This window comes from Carassius carassius, chromosome 26 (genome assembly GCF_963082965.1).
Source record: "Carassius carassius chromosome 26, fCarCar2.1, whole genome shotgun sequence".
Classification (NCBI taxonomy): domain Eukaryota; kingdom Metazoa; phylum Chordata; class Actinopteri; order Cypriniformes; family Cyprinidae; genus Carassius; species Carassius carassius.
In genome coordinates this window covers 31112646-31132413 of record NC_081780.1, presented here as the reverse complement: position 1 = coordinate 31132413, position 19768 = coordinate 31112646, and the positions used below count along the sequence as shown (strand labels likewise).

General features: G+C 40.7%; 1 protein-coding gene across 2 annotated transcripts in view; it reads left to right on the top strand.

The window, feature by feature from the left end:
* Nucleotides 1-18103, top strand: part of LOC132106033 (gastrula zinc finger protein XlCGF57.1-like) — a 40570-nt gene extending 22467 nt beyond the window's left edge. Inside the window, exons 1-2 of one of the 2 annotated variants that reach the window (XM_059511638.1) lie at nt 10012-10144; nt 16095-18103. In XM_059511638.1, the coding sequence (XP_059367621.1) occupies nt 10060-10144; nt 16095-17797 (1788 nt within the window). In that variant the 5' untranslated portion in view covers nt 10012-10059 and the 3' untranslated portion in view covers nt 17798-18103. Of the gene's footprint in view, nt 1-10011; nt 10145-16094 lie in introns of those variants that run through there. The other variant, XM_059511639.1, reaches the window with a different exon arrangement.
* Nucleotides 18104-19768: the final 1665 nt, after the last annotated feature.

Genomic DNA, 19768 nt, shown 5'->3' with positions numbered 1-19768 from the left:
AAAGTGAAACCGTTTTTAACTCGGAGTAATCTTCAAATAGTGACTCATGCATTCGTAACATCACGACTAGACTACTGTAATTCACGTTACTTTGGTCTATCTCTCTCGCCTACAGCTAGTGCAAAATGCAGCAGCTAGACTCCTCACTGGGACACGCAAGTATGAGTCGATCACCCCTATCCTATTCAAACTCCATTGGCTACCTGTTAAATTTAGAATTGATTTTAAAATTTTACTTTTTGTGTATGAAGCTCTTAACTATTTGGCCCCTCAGTACCTGACTGATCTGCTCTGTCTGTACACTCCTTCTCGTACTTTGAGATCCAGCGATCACTGCCTTCTCATTGTGCCTAGATCCAGGCTTAAAAAACGAGGTGACTGTGCTTTTGCGACTGCAGGCCCAAAACTTTGGAACAGTCTGCCTCTCTATATCAGACTGGCTCCTTCAGTTTCCATCTTCAAATCTTCTTTAAAGACTTTTTTGTTTTCTCATGCTTTTGATGCTCATTGATTCTGATACGATTACTGCTTATTTTTTCTTTTGTTTTATTTATTCAGTTTCTTTTGTCCTGTACTGCTCTGCATTTTATTTCCTGCTATGTACAGCACTTTGGTCAGCCTTGGTTGTTTTTAAATGTGCTTTATAAATAAATATTGCATTGTATTGTATTATATGTGCTTGACAGGTTGTGGTGTGGAAAATTGTGGACTGATGTTTTTAATTTTATTAACGAAAAACATGGCAAAGTTGTCAGCTATTAGAGATGAAGCAGGAGGGGGAGGAGGACAACAAGTGAGGAAAATGTTTTTAAAAAGCATGTGAGAGTTAGACGAATTGTTAATTTTGTTATGGTAGTATGTCATTTTAGCAGTGGAGACATTAGCAGAGAAGGAAGATAGGAGTGACTGATACACATTAAGGTCAGTAGTATTTCTGGATTTGCGCCACACCCTTTCAGCAGCTCTAAGCTTAGAACGGTGTTCGCGTAGAACATCAGATAACCAAGGGGCAGAAGGGGTGTTACTGGCTGGCCTGGAAGATAAGGGGCAAACAGTGTCTAAACAAGATGTAAGAGTGGAGCAGAAAGTATCAGTAGCACTGTTAGCATCCAAAGATGCAAACAGTTTAGGGGAAGGAAGTGAAGATGAAACCATTGCAGATAGCCGAGAAGGTGAGAGTGAGCATAGGTTGTGTCGAAAGATGACATGTGGAGGGGTAAGTGATGTGTCAGACACCCTGTTGAGGTTAAGATTGAGGAAGTGATCCAACGTGTGCAGTGGAGTAACAAGTACATGATCAGTATAGTTGTGTCGCGTATAAATAAGGTCCAGTTGGTTGCCTGATTTGTGAGTAGCAGTAGTTGACCCTCGATTAAGATCAAAAGAGGCAAGCAGAGTATCTAGGTGGATGTTGAAATCTCCAAGCAAAACTGGGGAGTACCATCCTCAGGAAAGGTTGAGAGCAGCACATCTAATTCATCTAAAAAGTTACCTAGTGGTCCTGGGGGTCGATAGACAACTACAAAATGTATTTTAAGAGGGTAGGTAACAGTAACTGAATGTGATTCAAAGGAGCTGTTGATACCCAAAGATGGTAAAAGGATAAAAGGATAAAATTTCCAATCATTAGAGATGAGCAGACCAGTACCTCCTCCTGGTATTCACATGCTTCTTTATATTTTGTTTGTACTGCAACAACAACAACAACAACAAAAAAAACTTGTTAAAATTTCACATAGACCTCAAAAATGGACTGGACAAAATTATTGGCTCCTTGTCAGAATTGTAAGAAATAATTGCTTTTCAAGCATGTGATGGTCTTGTCATTTGTATGTTGGCACGTGGCAAGTAACTGGTGTGGGCAATATAGCAATCACACTTGCAACCAGTTAAGATTGAGAAAAGTTGACTCAACCTTTGTGTTGTGTGTCACGCTGAGCATGGAGTAAAGAAAAATAGTTGTCTATGGGTTTGGGGGAAAAACATGGACAATCTCAAGGCTACAAGTCCATCTATAGAGACCTTAATGTACCTGTGTCCAATGTGCACAATATCATCAAGATGTTTAGAGCCCATGGCAACAAGTTAATGTAATTGGAAAGGATGACCTCTAGTGGCAATTGGACGGAAGTCTATGGACAGGATTCGTGACCCTTACTAAGGAGCTGCTGTTCTGTCAACTCTGTTTTGGACATAGAGGACCTCTTGAACCACATGACCACTGCTCTGGTTAGGGCTGCCTATATATGAATGGAATAAATTTTGTAGATTTTCTGTGCTGCTAGATTCAACGTATGTAGCAACATCTATATTGCCATTTTTGTCAACCGTCACTGCTAAAATCTTGCTTAGCTGTATGTCAAACTCTTCTACAATGTCAAAGATCTCCTCTCCCACTATTTAACAGTTTGGGATTGGTACACTGCCCTGGTGTGGGGGACCTTCTGTTTTACACTACCCTGCCTTGTGTAGAGCACTGTAACAGTAAGATATTGGTCCTGGCAAAGGCTGGTCCATCCATCTGATGTGATGGCCAGATTTGCCACGTCCTTCAACTCACTGAACATATTGGCCTTTTCAACATCATACCAAGAGAAACCAATTGAAATCAACACAATTTCAACATTAGGTGAGCATAACAATTAGGGTGATTCTAAATTTGTTTTGAATAGCATGAATAACATTGATTCAGCATGACTTCGATAATGCCCTACACTGCACAGTCTCTCAGTACACACCCAGAAATGTTGTCAGGACCCGGAGCTTTGTGTGCGTTGATCTTGCTGAGGGCTCTCCTCACGCTGTCTGGGGTCATTGTCATCACCTGGTCGCCGGGAGGAGGTGGAGTCTTCTGTGCAGTGGTGCTGTTTTGTTCCTCAAACCTTTCCACTGCATTTCATTGCTGTCATTAAAGGACCTGCTGAGATCATTTCAGTAATCGTCTTGTTAACTCAGGTGAGAATGTTGACGAGCACAAGGCTGGAGATCATTATGTCAGGCTGATTGGGTTAGAATGGCAGACTTGACATGTTAAAAGGAGGGTGATGCTTGATATCATTGTTCTTCCATTGTTAACCATGGTGACCTGCAAAGAAACGCGTGCAGCCATCATTGCGTTGCATAAAAATGGCTTCACAGGCAAGGATATTGTGGCTACTAAGATTGCACCTAAATCAACAATTTATAGGATCATCAAGAACTTCAAGGAAAGAGGTTCAATTCTTGTAAAGAAGGCTTCAGGGCATCCAAGAAAGTCCAGCAAGCGCCAGGATCGTCTCCTAAGAGGATTGAGCTGCGGGATCAGAGTGCCACCAGTGCAGAGCTTGCTCAGGAATGGCAGCAGGCAGGTGTGAGCGCATCTGCACGCACAGTGAGAACAAGACTTCTGGAAGATGGCCTGGTGTCAAGAAGGGCAGCAAAGAAGCCACTTCTCTCCAAAAAACATCAGGGACAGATTGATCTTCTGCAGAAAGTATAGTGAATGGACTGCTGAGGACTGGGGCAAAGTCATATTCTCCGATGAAACCTCTTTCCGATTGTTTGGGGCATCTGGAAAAAGGCTTGTCCGGAGAAGAAAAGGTGAGCGCTACCATCAGTCCTGTGTCATGACAACAGTAAAGCATCCTGACACCATTCATGTGTGGGGTTGCTTCTCATCCAAGGGAGTGGACTCACTCACAATTCTGCCCAAAAACACAGCCATGAATAAAGAATGGTACCAAAACATCCTTCAACAGCAACTTCTTCCAACAATCCAACAACAGTTTGGTGAAGAACAATGCATTTTCCAGCACGATGGAGCACCGTGCCATAAGGCAAAAGTGATAACTAAGTGGCTCGGGGACCAGAATGTTGAAATTTTGGGTCCATGGCCTGGAAACTCCCCAGATCTTAATCCCATTGAGAACTTGTGGTCAATCCTCAAGAGGCTGGTGGACAAACAAAAACCCACTAATTCTGACAAACTCCAAGAAGTGATTATGAAAGAATGGGTTGCTATCAGTCAGGATTTGGCCCAGAAGTTGATTGAGAGCATGCCCAGTCGAATTGCAGAGGTCCTGAAAAAGAAGGGCCAACACTGCAAATACTGACTCTTTGCATAAATGTCATGTAATTGTCGATAAAAGCCTTTGAAACGTATGAAGTGCTTGTAATTATATTTCAGTACATCACAGAAACAACTGAAACAAAGATCTAAAAGCAGTTTAGCATCAAACTTTTTGAAAACTAATATTTATGTAATTCTCAAAACTTTTGGCCACGACTGTATCCCCGGCTATGATGAGAAAAGCATCAGAGTGGGCTGTCTGCTGCTCACTGATGTGCTAGTACAGTTCATTTAGTGCCTCAGTCTTGTTGCTGGAAGGAATGTTACAGCATACAGATTACAGAAGATTACAGCATTACATACAGATTACAGCAGTATGGCAGTATATTTCCTCGGCAGATAGAACGGCCGGCACTTAATAATCATAAACTCCACCAGGGGTGAGCAGTGTTTGCAGACCACATCAGCATCGTGTCACCACGCGTCATTGATGTAAACACAAAGCCTGCCACCACGGGACTTGCCTCCCATGAGGAGATCTCTGTCCCCTCGATAGCATTTCAGCTGGTCGAGCTGAATAGTGCCATCTTGGAATGCTGTTGCTGAGCCATGTTTCTGTGAACACAAACACACAACAGTCTCTTACAGTCCTCTGAGTCGAGTTTAGCAATCGGATGTAATCCAGTGTATTGTCCAAAAAGTGTTCGTTAGTCAGTACGATGGTGGGGATAGCTGACTTGTGTGGGTTAGCCGTTAGCCTAGCCCAGATACCTCCGCACTTACCCCTCTTCTGCTTCCTCTCACGGCGAAAACACCGTTCTGATGGGAGAGAGAGAAGGCGCAGCGTTTGAATGCACCGCCAACGATTGAGATAAACCTGAACAATATGTTTCCTCAAACCAGTTTGCCATGCATTTCTTTATTTTAACACAATGTTTACAACTAAATCCTAGCACTCAAAACAAGATAAATCGTGTGTGCTAAATTTCATGATAAGGGTGCGATTAATCACCAAAAATTTGTGATTAATTGTGTTTAAATTTTTACAAAGTGACAGAATATTATTTACATAGTTTAAGGCAGCTCAAAAGTAGATTAGTTTTGTATAAATAAAAATTTGAATGTAGAAATATGAAATGTAAAAACAATATAATTTTAAATATGAAAATAAAACCACCAGTTCATTGGTTAAATAAAGCAATAATAGACATAATTTTGTCTATAACGTTAGTAACAAACTTTATTTAACCGCTGTACAAGGTCAATATCAGATTTGCAACAGTGCTAATAGGCTATTCAGGGAGAAACGAGTCTTGCCCATATGACATTGATTTTTTTATATCCTTATAATTCCTCATGTGCTGATGAACTGCCTTCAGCAACTAGTCTTTTAACAGGAACCAGGTTGCAGGCCAGTGATTTCCCAGTGCTAGCCTCACTGCATTGGCTCCCAGTTAATCTGCAGTTTAAGGTTTTAATGTTAATGATAATAACGAATCTCTTAAGCTCCCAGATTCACAAACATTAAATTAATTTACAATTAAATTCAAACAAAATTTTACTCCTGATAGCTCTCTATGGAATAACAGATGCTCTAGAGTTACATTGTAGTAAACTGATTATTGTATCTTGCATCTAGAAACTGAACACATTCACTATTAATAAGTGTAGATGAGGACTAACAGTCAAATGTGCTATTATAATTTTACCAATTAAAGAAAATCATTAGGTACAGCTTTAATCAGTTAAATATACTACATTTTATTATAAACAAAATGGCTCATATAAAAGCGTATTGAAATCTGTAAGATCAAATACAGATGTTCTTTATAAAATATTCAAAATGTAACTTATTTCCTAAATCTGCAATTTGTTATTTTAATTAATCCTTGATCTTGTATAGAAATCTCTTGAATATGTTTTCTGTACGTAAACTCATTATTTTGAGCGGGACTTTTATTTTGGTGGGGTGTCGTGACGTCACAGGTCGGCGCCACGCTCCTGCATCTGTGAATCTGCTGAAGAGAGGTTTGTTTTTAATCATGTAAAGCGTTTAAATCAACGCAGCCCAGTTGTTGAACTTTTAAATTAACGAATTATTTTCTGATGTAACATTGTGACGTATCTAATACTGTCACTGAATGTATTTAATTCACAGAAAAGCTGCGACTCCACACAGTTTGAATTGAAAATATAAATTATTTAAATAAATGTACAAATCTTGTCATATCAGTGCAAGTGAAAGTTGTTATATGATTGTCAATAAATATAGGTATATGAAGACTCATGTAGTCATGTTTAATGCTTTATCTATTGATTCTAAAGCTTATTTATATTGAAGATAATTTATTAACATTTAGGGGATCTGGGGAGTGACTTCAGTCTCTTTGGTCAAATGTTGTTATTTCTTGAGGTTTATCATAGTTTTAATATCTGTGATAACAGCAGACTGTTTAAATACAAGAACAACACACACACATCATAGTACATATGTACATAGCAACGAGTGTAAAACATAAATATTTGAATTGTATCTGTGCTTTTTTATGATTTGCTAGTTTTGTGAGTTATTGTCTAATTTGGTCTTTAACTCTGACTACCTTACTAATGTGCTGACTACTGAACTAGTGCGGTGACTACTGAGCTAGTCATAGGTGTGATCGACAAAGGACAAAAAAGCAGGAAACTATACGGTGCACTTACCCCCCCCCCCCCCCCCCCACCACCACCACACGCACACAGTGACAATTTATATAGAATAATAAATTAATAAAAAATATTGTACTTGTTTTTTGTTTAAATGAATTTATAAATTAAATAATTAAAAAAGGGAAGAAAAATTTAAATACACATCTAAATTAAATGATTGAACAAAATTCATAAAAGGAGTAATGTGGGAAATATGCTTCAAAGACTGGGCAAAATAGGGATGAAATCCAGAAAATCTGTCAATAACTTGCTGCTGACGTGCACGAAAACTAGCCATTTATTGGGCATTTCTTGTCCTCCCAGATGTTTTGTTTTTCCTTATTTCTAAGGTGTCCTTTACATCTATTAAAAATAACATCTTTATTTGCCTCTATATTTTTGAAAGGTATCTTTTCTTGTGTTTTCGTTCAGCCACTTTGTCAGTGCTTTAGTATAGACTTCTATGATTGCTAATTTACAACAGAAGACGATTATTAGGTTGAACGTTCAGAATACGATTCCATAGGTTATATTCCAGCACGAATTTCGCGAATGGACAGCGACTCTTAAGTAGCACGTAGAATGCGTTCATGTCAAGTAAAGTTTTCGGGAAAAGCGCGTGGAATTGCGGCGAGTGTTTATAACCTTGCACGTTGAGAGCGCTCTTCAGAGCTAAGATACATTGTTATCGGGAAACTCGACCCAGATCAGATTTAAGCATTCATTAAAGTGAATCGGTTCAAAGGAGTCATTAGTTCGCAAATCGGACGAGTCATTAGTGGACAGATATGCTCATATACTCCGCGCATATAACGTTACTCCCAAATATATTTTTAGGTCGCACAGATTAAATTTCAGGAGCATATGCGACAAAAATGTTGCCAATTTCGAGCCTTGTAGAAGCTGCTAAACTTTCTAGCTAGAGGTAAGCAATAACCAACATGGCGTTACTTTGCTAAATTAGCCCAGAATCGTTTAACATTAATGTTATGGAATCATGACAAAAGTGATCAATTGATTGGTCAAATTTCACTAGACCTGCATATAAAAATGAAAGACAATATATTGGATTTGCTTACATGAATCATCCGTGTTCACGGTCTTCGTCAGTCAACTGAAGCTGTTCACGTGAGTAGATGGCTGGGTGTGTGCGCATTCAGAACGGTGCGTGTACACTTTGAACTTCAATCGTGACAAATTATTGGACTACTTGCGGAGGGACATGACGACATGATTCAAAGGCACAAAAACATTGACAGCGGTGAGCGATCATTATGTTTACCAATACCCGACCCATCGCAACCGCCTACACCCCAAGCTTGATTTACGAGAGCATCATTTTCAGGTCGGAAAAGCCGGATTTCCAGATTTTCCAGGAAGAATCACACCCCTGTGATTTCAGGAGCATATATGAGCATGAGCTAGTGCGCTGACTACTGAGCTAGTGCGCTGACTACTGACCTAGTGCGCTGACTGTGCGCTGATTACTGAACTAGTGCGCTGACTACTGAACTAGTGCGCTGACTACTGACCTAGTGCGCTGACTGTGCGCTGATTACTGAACTAGTGCGCTGACTGTGCGCTGATTACTGAACTAATGTGCTGATTACTGAACTAGTGCGCTGACTACTGAACTAGTGCGCTGACTACTGACCTAGTGCGCTGACTGTGCGCTGATTACTGAACTAGTGCGCTGACTGTGCGCTGATTACTGACCTAGTGCGCTGACTACTGAGCTAGTGCGCTGACTACTGAGCTAGTGCGCTGACTACTAACCTAGTGCGGTGACTTCTGAACTAGTGCGCTGACTACTGACCTAGTGTGCTGACTACTGAACTAGTGCGCTGACTACTGACCTAGTGCGCTGACTACTGAGCTAGTGCGCTGACTACTGACCTAGTGCGCTGACTACTGACCTAGTGCGCTGACTACTGACCTAGTGCGCTGAATACTGTACTAGTGCGCTGACTACTGAGCTAGTGCGCTGACTACTGACCTAGTGCGCTGACTGTGCGCTGATTACTGAACTAGTGCGCTGACTGTGCGCTGACTACTGAGCTAGTCCGCTGACTACTGAACTAGTGCGCTGACTACTGAACTAGTGCGCTGACTACTGACCTAGTGTGCTGACTACTGAACTAGTGCGCTGATTACTGAACTAATGTGCTGATTACTGAACTAGTGCGCTGACTACTGAGCTAGTGCGCTGACTACTGAGCTAGTGCACTGAATATTGAGCTAGTGCACTGACTGTGCGCTGATTACTGAACTAGTGCGCTGACTACTGAGCTAGTGCGCTGACTACTGAGCTAGTGCGCTGACTACTGACCTAGTGCAGTGACTTCTGAACTAGTGCGCTGACTACTGACCTAGTGCGCTGACTACTGACCTAGTGCGCTGACTACTGAGCTAGTGCGCTGACTACTGACCTAGTGCGCTGACTACTGAGCTAGTGCGCTGACTACTGACCTAGTGCGCTGACTGCTGACCTAGTGCGCTGACTACTGACCTAGTGCGCTGAATACTGACCTAGTGCGCTGAATACTGTACTAGTGCGCTGACTACTGAGCTAGTGCGCTGACTACTGACCTAGTGCGCTGACTGTGCGCTGATTACTGAACTAGTGCGCTGACTATGCGCTGACTACTGAGCTAGTGCGCTGACTACTGAACTAGTGCGCTGACTACTGAACTAGTGCGCTGACTACTGACCTAGTGTGCTGACTACTGAACTAGTGCGCTGACTGTGCGCTGATTACTGAACTAATGTGCTGATTACTGAACTAGTGCGCTGACTACTGAACTAGTGCGCTGACTACTGAGCTAGTGCGCTGACTACTGAACTAGTGCGCTGACTACTGAACTAGTGCGCTGACTACTGACCTAGTGTGCTGACTACTGAACTAGTGCGCTGACTGTGCGCTGATTACTGAACTAATGTGCTGATTACTGAACTAGTGCGCTGACTACTGAACTAGTGCGCTGACTACTGATCTAGTGCGCTGACTACTGAACTAGTGCGCTGACTACTGATCTAGTGCGCTGACTACTGAACTAGTGCGCTGACTACTGAACTAATGCGCTGACTACTGAACTAGTGCGCTGACTACTGAACTAGTGCGCTGACTACTGAAAAAGTGCGCTGACTACTGATCTAGTGCGCTGACTACTGAACTAATGCGCTGACTACTGAACTAGTGTGCTGACTACTGAACTAGAGATCTGACTGAGATGTACACAGAGATCTGTCTGTTAATTATTCTCATCTTAAATACAGATAAACTCCTGTGAAGCGACCGAGATCCTGGAGACACTGTTATAAAGATGGAGTTTATTAAAGAAGAAAGTGAAGACGTGAAGATTGAAGAAGCTTTTAGAGTCAAACATGAAGATAATGAGGAACAATCAGGTCTGTTTCATTCTTTCTTCTTCATGTTTCTCTTTATTGTATTTACTACATACAACTCGTGACGAAATGAATGACACCACAGATGGAGAAAAATAATAAAAGATATTTCCAAAACATTTGTTTACCCATATTAAACCCAAAACCTATTTCTGAGTTGAAGGCAGTGAGAATCATTCATTTATCATTTAATTTTTCATGAGTATCTAACACATACTTACATTTTGCTCGCACTGAATTTCTCTGCGTTTATCATTTCTGATATTCAGTGAATTTCAGACATCACAAGAAAATCAAGAAAAACCTGAAGATTTGATTTAATCCTCATACTATACATAGTGTGACCCATTAAATATAACTATAAAAAATAAGTTCATATAGTGGTAATTATATTGCACTTTGTTTATTTATTTATTTTTTTAATAATGTAATAAAGTGTGGTAATACTATCTAAAATTTAAAAGGGAGTGTTAAATACAAATACAATAATTATTTAAGAATAAAATAGTAGAAGCAAATATATAGCAGACAATGTAACGAGGCGCCGGCACGATCACTTGCATTGCATGTGAACTGGAGGGCGCCGAAACTCAGCTTGTGCCTCACAAATTTGAGAAATATAGGCTATATATTACAGATAGCTTGAAATGTCTACTTTTAAACGAAAATATTCAAACCAAAATAAATGGGCTTCTCTCTGATGATGTAATCCATATGAAATGTGCATTTCTCTCTGGCGTTCATGGCGAGTCTGTATCGTCAACTTCATCTTTGCAGCGACACAGAAAACACCAGTTTATTACTAAACAATTAAATGTCTCCTTGCATATTTTGGAACCAGCAGGCCATTCTGGGTTGAGCGAGACCCCACGGAATGAGCGAGTGAAGCGTAATATATGGAGAAATGTGCTCTCTGCTCACGAGCTCTGATCTTAACAAACCCGAGCCTCACTGTCTGCTGAACAGAAACATCAAAATAGACATAGCCAGACTAGACTATTTTAGTACAAATTATGAGCTTACTGATGATTTTTTTTATAATTCTTGACAAAATTAGAATAAATTAAGGATTTTATTTTATTTTTTTTTTTTTTTTGCCTAGTTCCTATGTGTATGGCCCAATGACGCTATGATGAGCATTTACTACTTTTAAAAAAAGCGGGTCGGGTACAATATTTTCTTTTCCTTTTTTTGCGGTCCGAGTTGCGGCGGGTTAGTTGAAAACGTCAGTCGGGTGCGGGTTAATACATTGACCTGCGCATCACTGGTACACACCATTGTTTTATAATATGTCTATATATCTAGATGAAAAAACCCTAAAATCACCTAATGTGAGTTTGTTTACACAACATTCTTAATGGTTGAACAATTACAGTACATATTATTCTTTTTGTATTTAAAAATTGGCCTGTCGAAAATCCTTTTACGTCAATGACCCATATACAAGACATGGCAGTCTCACTCTGAATAACTCTTTTTGGATAGATTTTATCTTAAGACATTAAACACTTCATACCCAAATTTAACTCCATGAGTAACCATTATCAAGCAGACAATCTGATCTTGTTGCAGAAGGAATGGAGTAAGGACTTAAAATGTGACATTGACGAAAAATGTCTGGGAAGATATTATTATAGACTACCCTTGAATATCTCAGTCTGAAATAGATTTAAAGAAATGCAATTTAATATTGTACATAGAGCTTATATATCACTACAAAAATATAGCAAAGTAAATACTGTATCACCCCAATGTCCCAAATGCAGTAACCGTATCAGCACATTCCTTCATTGTCTTTGGGAATGTCCTTTGATTGCTGATTTTTGGAATGGTGTTTGTGACAATCTATATATAATATTTAACAGAAGGTTACAGCATCCCCAGTTAAAGTGTTTACTGGGTGTCTTGCCCTCCTTTTTTTTGGAATACTCCAAAAGATGTCTTTAAACCTTTGCAGATGTTGGGGAGGAAATTAATTATGAATAAACAGGTCAGGACAGAACCCCCTCTTATCAAGGACTGGATAATTCTGATTAATTAATCCATACTTATGGAAAAGATAGGATATACAGGATATTAAAAGGTAAATACAATTCATTTCAGAAGCTGTAGGTAACTGTCTTGGCATTGATTACAAGTTTACTATGTATCCTTATCTGTCTACATGATGGTACTTTTTTTCTCTCATTTTTCTCTTTGTACACTGTAAATGCTGTACGCTTTAATGTATATGCAGATTATTTTGAAAAACTAAAAAAAATTTGTGGATAACTTTTAGTAATTTCTTATGTGTTTTGTATTATAATAAAAGAATTGGTTCCCACATTATATTATGTGTCCATAATACCTGTGTCCTTGCATATTAACTTTGTGTACATAATACGTAACAACAGTGTAAGTATACATTCCATTCCACCAAGCTGCATCTTCCTTTGATTGGACTATCAGAGGAGTTCAAAGTCACCCGCTCCAGAGAGGTATTGATGTACAGGGACTCCAGAGACACAAAAGTCGCAGCAGCAGGAATCTTCGTGAAGACCGGGAGAAAGTGGCAGGCGCAAGAAGCCATCACTAAAGCTGAGGCACGACTAAGGCACAAAACGCTGGTGGGCTCCATGGCAATGGGACGACCAGGTCTTGGTTGTTTTCCCAAGCCACGTTACGATCTGGCTCGTGGAAAAGAGAGGCGCAGACTGATTCAGGATGAGATACAAGCAGAGGTGGAGGAAGAACGTTACACCAAAATGGCCAGCATGTCCAAACAAGGAGCGTGGACCAGGTGGGAACATGCAGATCCACGCAAAATAACCTGGGCAGAGCTCTGGAAAGCAGAGCCATTTCGGATCAAGTTTCTTGTCCAATCCGTCTATGACGTCCTGGCCCAAGCCCAGCTAACCTGCACACCTGGGGCCTGGCAGACACTCCTGAGTGCAAGCTGTGCCAGAAGAGGGGCACACTGGAGCACATTTTGAGCAGCTGCTCAAGAGCGCTAGGGGAAGGGCGGTACCGCTGGCGCCACGACCAGGTGCTAAAGGCTTTGGCGGACTCCATCTGCACAGCGATCCAGCTCAGCAAGACCCAGGTAGCCCCCAAACAAACAATCACCTTCATTAGAGCTGGGCAGAAGGAACAATTCCACCGGCCTAGCTCTACGGGGGGGCTCCTCTCCACTGCTCGTGATTGGCAGCTTCAGGTTGACCTTGGAAGACAGCTTAAGTTCCCAAGCAACATCACAGCCACTACTCTCCGCCCAGACATGGTGCTAACATCTGAGTCTACCAAGCAAGTGGTTATCCTGGAACTAACTGTCCCCTGGGAAGACCGTATTGAAGAGGCCCACGAGCGCAAGAGGGCTAAGTACGCAGGGCCCAGCTCGAAGTGCCGGAACAATGGCTGGAAAACTCGCTGCGAGCCAATCGAGGTCGGGTGCCGAGGCTTCGCTGGCCACTCACTGCTGCGAACCCTCAAACTCCTTGGAGTGAAAGGACTGCAATTGAAAAAAGCCACCGCAAACATCTTAGAGGCCGCAGAGAGGGCTTCTCGGTGGCTGTGGATCCGTAGGGGGGATCCGTGGAGCAACATGCCCGAAACACCCTATGACCTCGGGTTTTTCACCGATGACGTGTCCAAGTTGCACCAGAAGGTGTATTCAAACTCTACATTGGTGCATATTATCTACAGCTCTGATGTCTGTGTAGATACACACATGTAACAACCCACTGAATGGTATTTGTAAGTACAAATGTGTAACAGGACATTGGTAACAACACTTTTTGGTAATGAAAGTACAAATGTGTAATGAAAGTGTTACACTTTATATTAGATTTATCATGTAATTACTCTGATGTCACACAGCAGCGGCCAGTAAGATAAGCTTTACATAAAAATTGTGGTTGGTGTCCAGATTGTTACAATTTATATTGTGGACAATTCCTGAGGAGTTACCATGTAAGTACATTGGTATTACAGTTGTAGTGGACCGCACATTCCAGTGCCAAGTTCATGGCAGGGCCCTTCTCGGACCACAACAGTGGACAAAGGTTTGCTACATTTTAATTGGATCTTGGAGGACTAATAGACGTAAACTGTCCAATGCCATCAGATAAAGATACCAGGACAACAGCCAGACACCTCTTAGAGGGCAGGAAGACGACCTTTGATACAAAGCCCGGGAAGGACAGGACTTCCTATTGGTCAAAATGCAGTTTCTGCCCTTCACCCACCAACAGACTGATTCCTCAGGTTTTGGCCTGTGACCGCCATAAAAATTCCTTGGGACCTCTGGACACAGCAGCAATGGGTGAAACAGAGAAGGATCACAGAGTTCCATCCAAATCCATTCATAACTATGTTCTCAAACCTTAAACTGATGCAAACTAGAATACAGGTCTTATACCTATTCAGAGAAATAAGTATTCTCAGTGACAGCAACGTGTAGTGCAGAATCTTACACAAACTCAGCTGTTAATGGACAAATGAATGCATGCATGACAATTCAATCTTTTCCCATCATGTTTGGACTTAATGTGTTTGTAATATTGCCAAAGGTATTATGATTTTGGTTTGGTAAGTGAGAAATACACTGGTAAACCTTTGGTGACACTTTTCTGAATGTGTGTTTGTACTATGAAAATAAGTTCCACAGGAGGAAAGAAGGGTGGGCCACACTGTGCCCCCCAATCAGATGGAAACAGCCAATCACAGCCTGAAAATTGAGAAACGCCAGATTGCAATCTCCTCCTCATCGAAAAGAGATAAATGTAACTTTCCAAAAGACACTCCTAGTACTGAGTCAGCAACACGGTTCTGAGTCTCTGACACATCCAGGAGTCACTAACAGATCAACAAACGTTCTGAGTCTCCAGCTTGTGAAGGTGATCAACCTCTGTTCTGAGTCTGATTCATGTCAAGGAAAGGACTGCAGCAGATCACCAACTCTCTGAGCCTCAGGCCTGTGAGGGAAGAGGCAATAACAGATACCAAACCCTAAGTCTCCAGCTTCGAGGCAGAAACAGATACAACCACGTTCTGAACCTCCAGCCTGTGAGGAAAGAGATCATCTATGTTCAGACTTCATTCAGAGTCTTTGTCCAATGAGACATCAACAGATGCAGCACGTCCTAAGTCTCCAACCTAGGGAGACAAAGCGGATCAACCTAGTTCTGAATCTCTAGCCCAGTGAGGCAGAAGACACACCGACATCTGCAACAAGGTTAAGCTCCGGTGAGCAAACCGTCACTCCAAGGTACCTTTGCTTGCGTGTTCCAGTCTAAGGACCATCTGCACCTACTCCAGGGCCACATCTGTGTGTTCCAGATTTTAGGACCCTGGTGCTCCAGGAGATCGGCATCCTCCAGTGCTTCATGTTCAAGGCTGTCGAAATGGATTCCTGCTCCTTTGCCCACTGCTATGTTACCAGAACAACCAGTGGATGACGTCACTTTTTTGCTTTGGCACAGAAACACACAGCATCTCTCTTACATGTATGCATCAACACTTACTGCGGCTACTGAAATCATGCCTTCTTTCTGTGCCTGAAAATTGTTATGACAATGCACAATGCTTTAATATAAAAACTAAAAAACAGGTCAAATTTTCAGGATCAGGATTTTCGAAAAAATATATTTATTTGCATTTTGTAAGGTAGTTATCCTTCAATGTAAAAAGTCTGAAAAGTTGTTCATCGAAAAAGTGCATGATAAATAGATATTGTCTCTCAAAAGAAAGAGCTGACTTAATGAGTCATCATATTTTCGAATCTTCTGCCTGTTACCGGTATATGTCACAGGGTAACCTGGACCTTCTTTTGTGAATTAGTTTCAATTCTTACAGGGCTTTATTTAACGCTGTGGCAGTGGTATTCACAGTGGTAATAGTTATTTTGGTTGAATACCTACTTATATATTTGTGCTATTAAACTAGTGATAACCTTTATTGTTTCTGTTCACTCTAGACCTGATGGCGCTGAAAGAGGAGAGTCAAGACCTGAATGAAATGGAAGAGAAAAATCAGTATGAGAAATATCATGATCTCATGGCTGGAGAAAAATCTTTTAGTTACTCACAGACTTATAAAACCGAAGCTACAAACCTTAAAGTCCAGATGAGAGTTCACACTGGAGAGAGTCCTTTCATCTGCCAACACTGTGGAAGGAGTTTTATTAGAAAACAAGGCTTTAAAAGTCACTTGAAAATCCACACTGAAGAGAATTTGTTCATGTGTCCTCGGTGTGGAAAGAGTTTTACACAGAAAAAAACACTTAATGCTCACATGAGGAGTCACTCTGGAGAGATGAAGCCTTACTCCTGCAAACTGTGTGAGATGAGCTTCAGAAGAAGAGAAGGTTTTAGGTCTCACATGAGAGTTCACACTGGAGAGAGCCCTTTCATCTGTCAACAGTGTGGGAAGGGTTTTAATCGAAAACAAAGCCTTAAAGTTCACTTGAATACCCATGCTGGAGAGAAGCTGTTCATATGCCCTCAGTGTGGAAAGAGCTTTACACAGAAATCAACCCTTAAATCCCACATGAGGATTCACACTGGAGAGAAGCCGTACTCCTGCAAACTGTGTGGGAAGAGTTTCTCAGTAAAAGGAAGTCTTAAAATTCACATGAGAATTCACACTGGAGAGAAGCCGTTCACATGCTCTCAGTGTGGAAAGAGTTTCAAACAGAAAAAGTATCTCAATGGCCACATGAGAGTTCACACTGGAGAGAAACCTTTTGATTGTGATCAGTGTGGAAAGAGTTTTGTATTTAAATCAAACCTTAATCAACACATGAGGATTCACTCCGGGGAGAACTGTTTTATATGCCATCAGTGTGGAAAGAGTTTCTCACACAGAGGAAACTTTGAGATTCATGTGAGAGTTCACACTGGAGACAGACCTTACAAGTGTCCTCAGTGTGAAAAGAGCTTCACAGTTAAGGGAAACCTTAATACTCACATGAGAGTTCACTCCGGAGAGATGCCTTATAAGTGTCCTCAGTGTGAAAAGAGCTTCAGATATAAATCACACCTTAATCAACACATGAGGATTCACTCTGGGGAGAACTTTTTTATATGCCATCAGTGTGGAAAGAGTTTCTCACAGAGAGCAGATTTTGAGATTCATGTGAGAGTTCACACTGGAGACAGACCTTACAAGTGTCCTCAGTGTGAAAAGAGCTTCACAGTTAAGAGAAACCTTAATACTCACATGAGAGTTCACACTGGAGAGATGCCTTACAAGTGTCCTCAGTGTGCAAAGAGCTTCACAGTTAAGAGAAACCTTAATACTCACATGAGAGTTCACACTGGAGAGATGCCTTACAAGTGTCCTCAGTGTGCAAAGAGCTTCAGATATAAATCACAGCTTGATCTTCACATGAGGAGTCACCCTGGAGAGAATTGTTTTATATGTCACCAGTGTGGAAAGAGTTTCTCACACAGAGCTATCTTTGAGAATCACATGAGAGTTCACACTGGAGAGAAGCCTTTCACCTGCCGAGAGTGTGGAAAGAGCTTCACAAATAAAGGAAACCTTAGGATTCACATGAAAAGTCACACTGGAGAGAAACCTTACAAGTGTGTTCAGTGTGAAAAGAGCTTTTCATATCAAAATAACCTGAAACGACATATGCAAACTCATTCTGTAAATAAACTGCTATTGTCTTGACAAGAGGTTTAGAAGCAATTAGAGGAACCATCAGACAATGACTGTGTTCGTTCAATCTAATAAAAACATCACACTTATACATATTTTGGTCCTTTACATATAAAAGTAATGTAAATGTGAGACCCTGTTTGTGTTCTTTTTTTAGAGTACTGTTACAAAAAAGCTGATTCAAGTGTGATTAGGAATGCTTTTTAAACTAAAAATAAGGAATTAAACTTTTAGTCTTTAAAGAACCACCAGATACAAGTGCACATGTAATAATTAAACAGCATTTAAATATAAACGGCCTAATGTTACTGGATGAAATGTTGAACCCATGAAGATGAAAACACTCTGAGGGTGTTGATGGACTCCATCTATTCCATCTGCACATAGCCTTTGACAAATACAACTTTTTTTTTCAGCTTTTTGTTATAAAATGTATATCTACGTTCAAGTATTGATTTAAAAAAAGTTTAATTTAAAGCAGAGGCTCTGTTCTCTCTTTTGATATACTGTTCACATATTGATACAAAACAAAATATTCTGGGGGACTTCTTTGTGAAAAGGCTCAAAATGCTACCACTGGCTCTCTAAAATTATATTGGATGGAAAGAGGTAAGGTATATTTCAAGTATAAAGTAAAACACTTAAATAAGAACTGGATAGTATACTTAAAGTGTTAAAATAATATATAAATTGTAGGATTCCCTGTTAATAATGCAAATACGAGGTTTTCAGATCAATTCCCGAGTCCATTTCTATAGGGAATTGTGAAGCAGATAAAATATATGTTGACTTTGTTGATCTCATCATTCGAGGGCTGCAAGTGGAAGAAAGCTGAAAAACCAAAAAGCAAGCGAAAGTGGAGAAGCGTCACCGAACAAAGAGGAAACCTGGAATACCAGCACAATATAGACTTTTATCACAAGGAGAATTGATGCAGAAACAGGAAAATTTGAATAAAAGAATAATGAAGTTGATAAAACTAGACTGTGATAAAGGTCATGTATGATGTGTGTGTATGGATACATGTGATTACCAAATAAGGAGTGATGGGGGGGGGGGGGGTAAATGCAAATTGTATGCAAGAACTATAAAAGGCCCGAGAGTATTGAGTTAGTGGCCGTACTCCATGGTGAAGACTTCCTCGCTGTTACCTCACTGTTATTTTTTTATTGCTATTGAGCCTTTACAAATGGCAATGCGTTAAACCTTTATTAAAAGAAGAGTAACGTATTCTTCTGGAACTGAATATTCCTACTAAGCCTCAAGAAGCTCGACTCAGCTGAGCAGGTGTGTCGGGGGGGAATCCAGGGCCCGTATTCATAAAGATTCTAAGAATCCTCTCAGAAAACTCTTAATTTAGCTTAAAAACTTTTATGTAGGAGTCTTAGCTTAAGAGCGATTCGGGACCGATCTGAGAGCAACTCTGAGTAAGGAAAAGACAAAAACTTTCATCTTAGTGAGGAGGCGGGGTTGACCCCGTTGCTATGTATGACACAATCTTTTGAAGACTGTGATTGGTTGGTTGTCCAAGAAGTAAAAAAAGAGTGATTTAAAGTATCTACTCTAATTCTCACTTTAAATTTAAATACGTAATTTTTCTATTTGACCGTTCTCTCTCTCTCACACACACACACACACACACAAACATTATATGTGTGTATATAAATCCTTGTTTTATTTACCATGCTTTTAATTTCCTATAAGGTATTTGATTGGCTTAGAATGATAAAAAATAGTTCCACTCTTTCCAATTACAGTGATTGCTGTCCTATTTAAGTGGAGGTTTGAATGTTGGTTTTAATGTATCAAACATGGAATCAAAACCAAGAAGGGCGAGAAAGCCAGACTGGACAGAGGAACAGTGTTTACTGTTAGCCCAGTTAGTGGATGAACACAAGGCCATTCTTAAAGGAAGATTCAGGCCGGGTGTCACAGCAAGGGACGAGAAGCAGACATGGGAGCGTATAGCTCAAACTATTAATG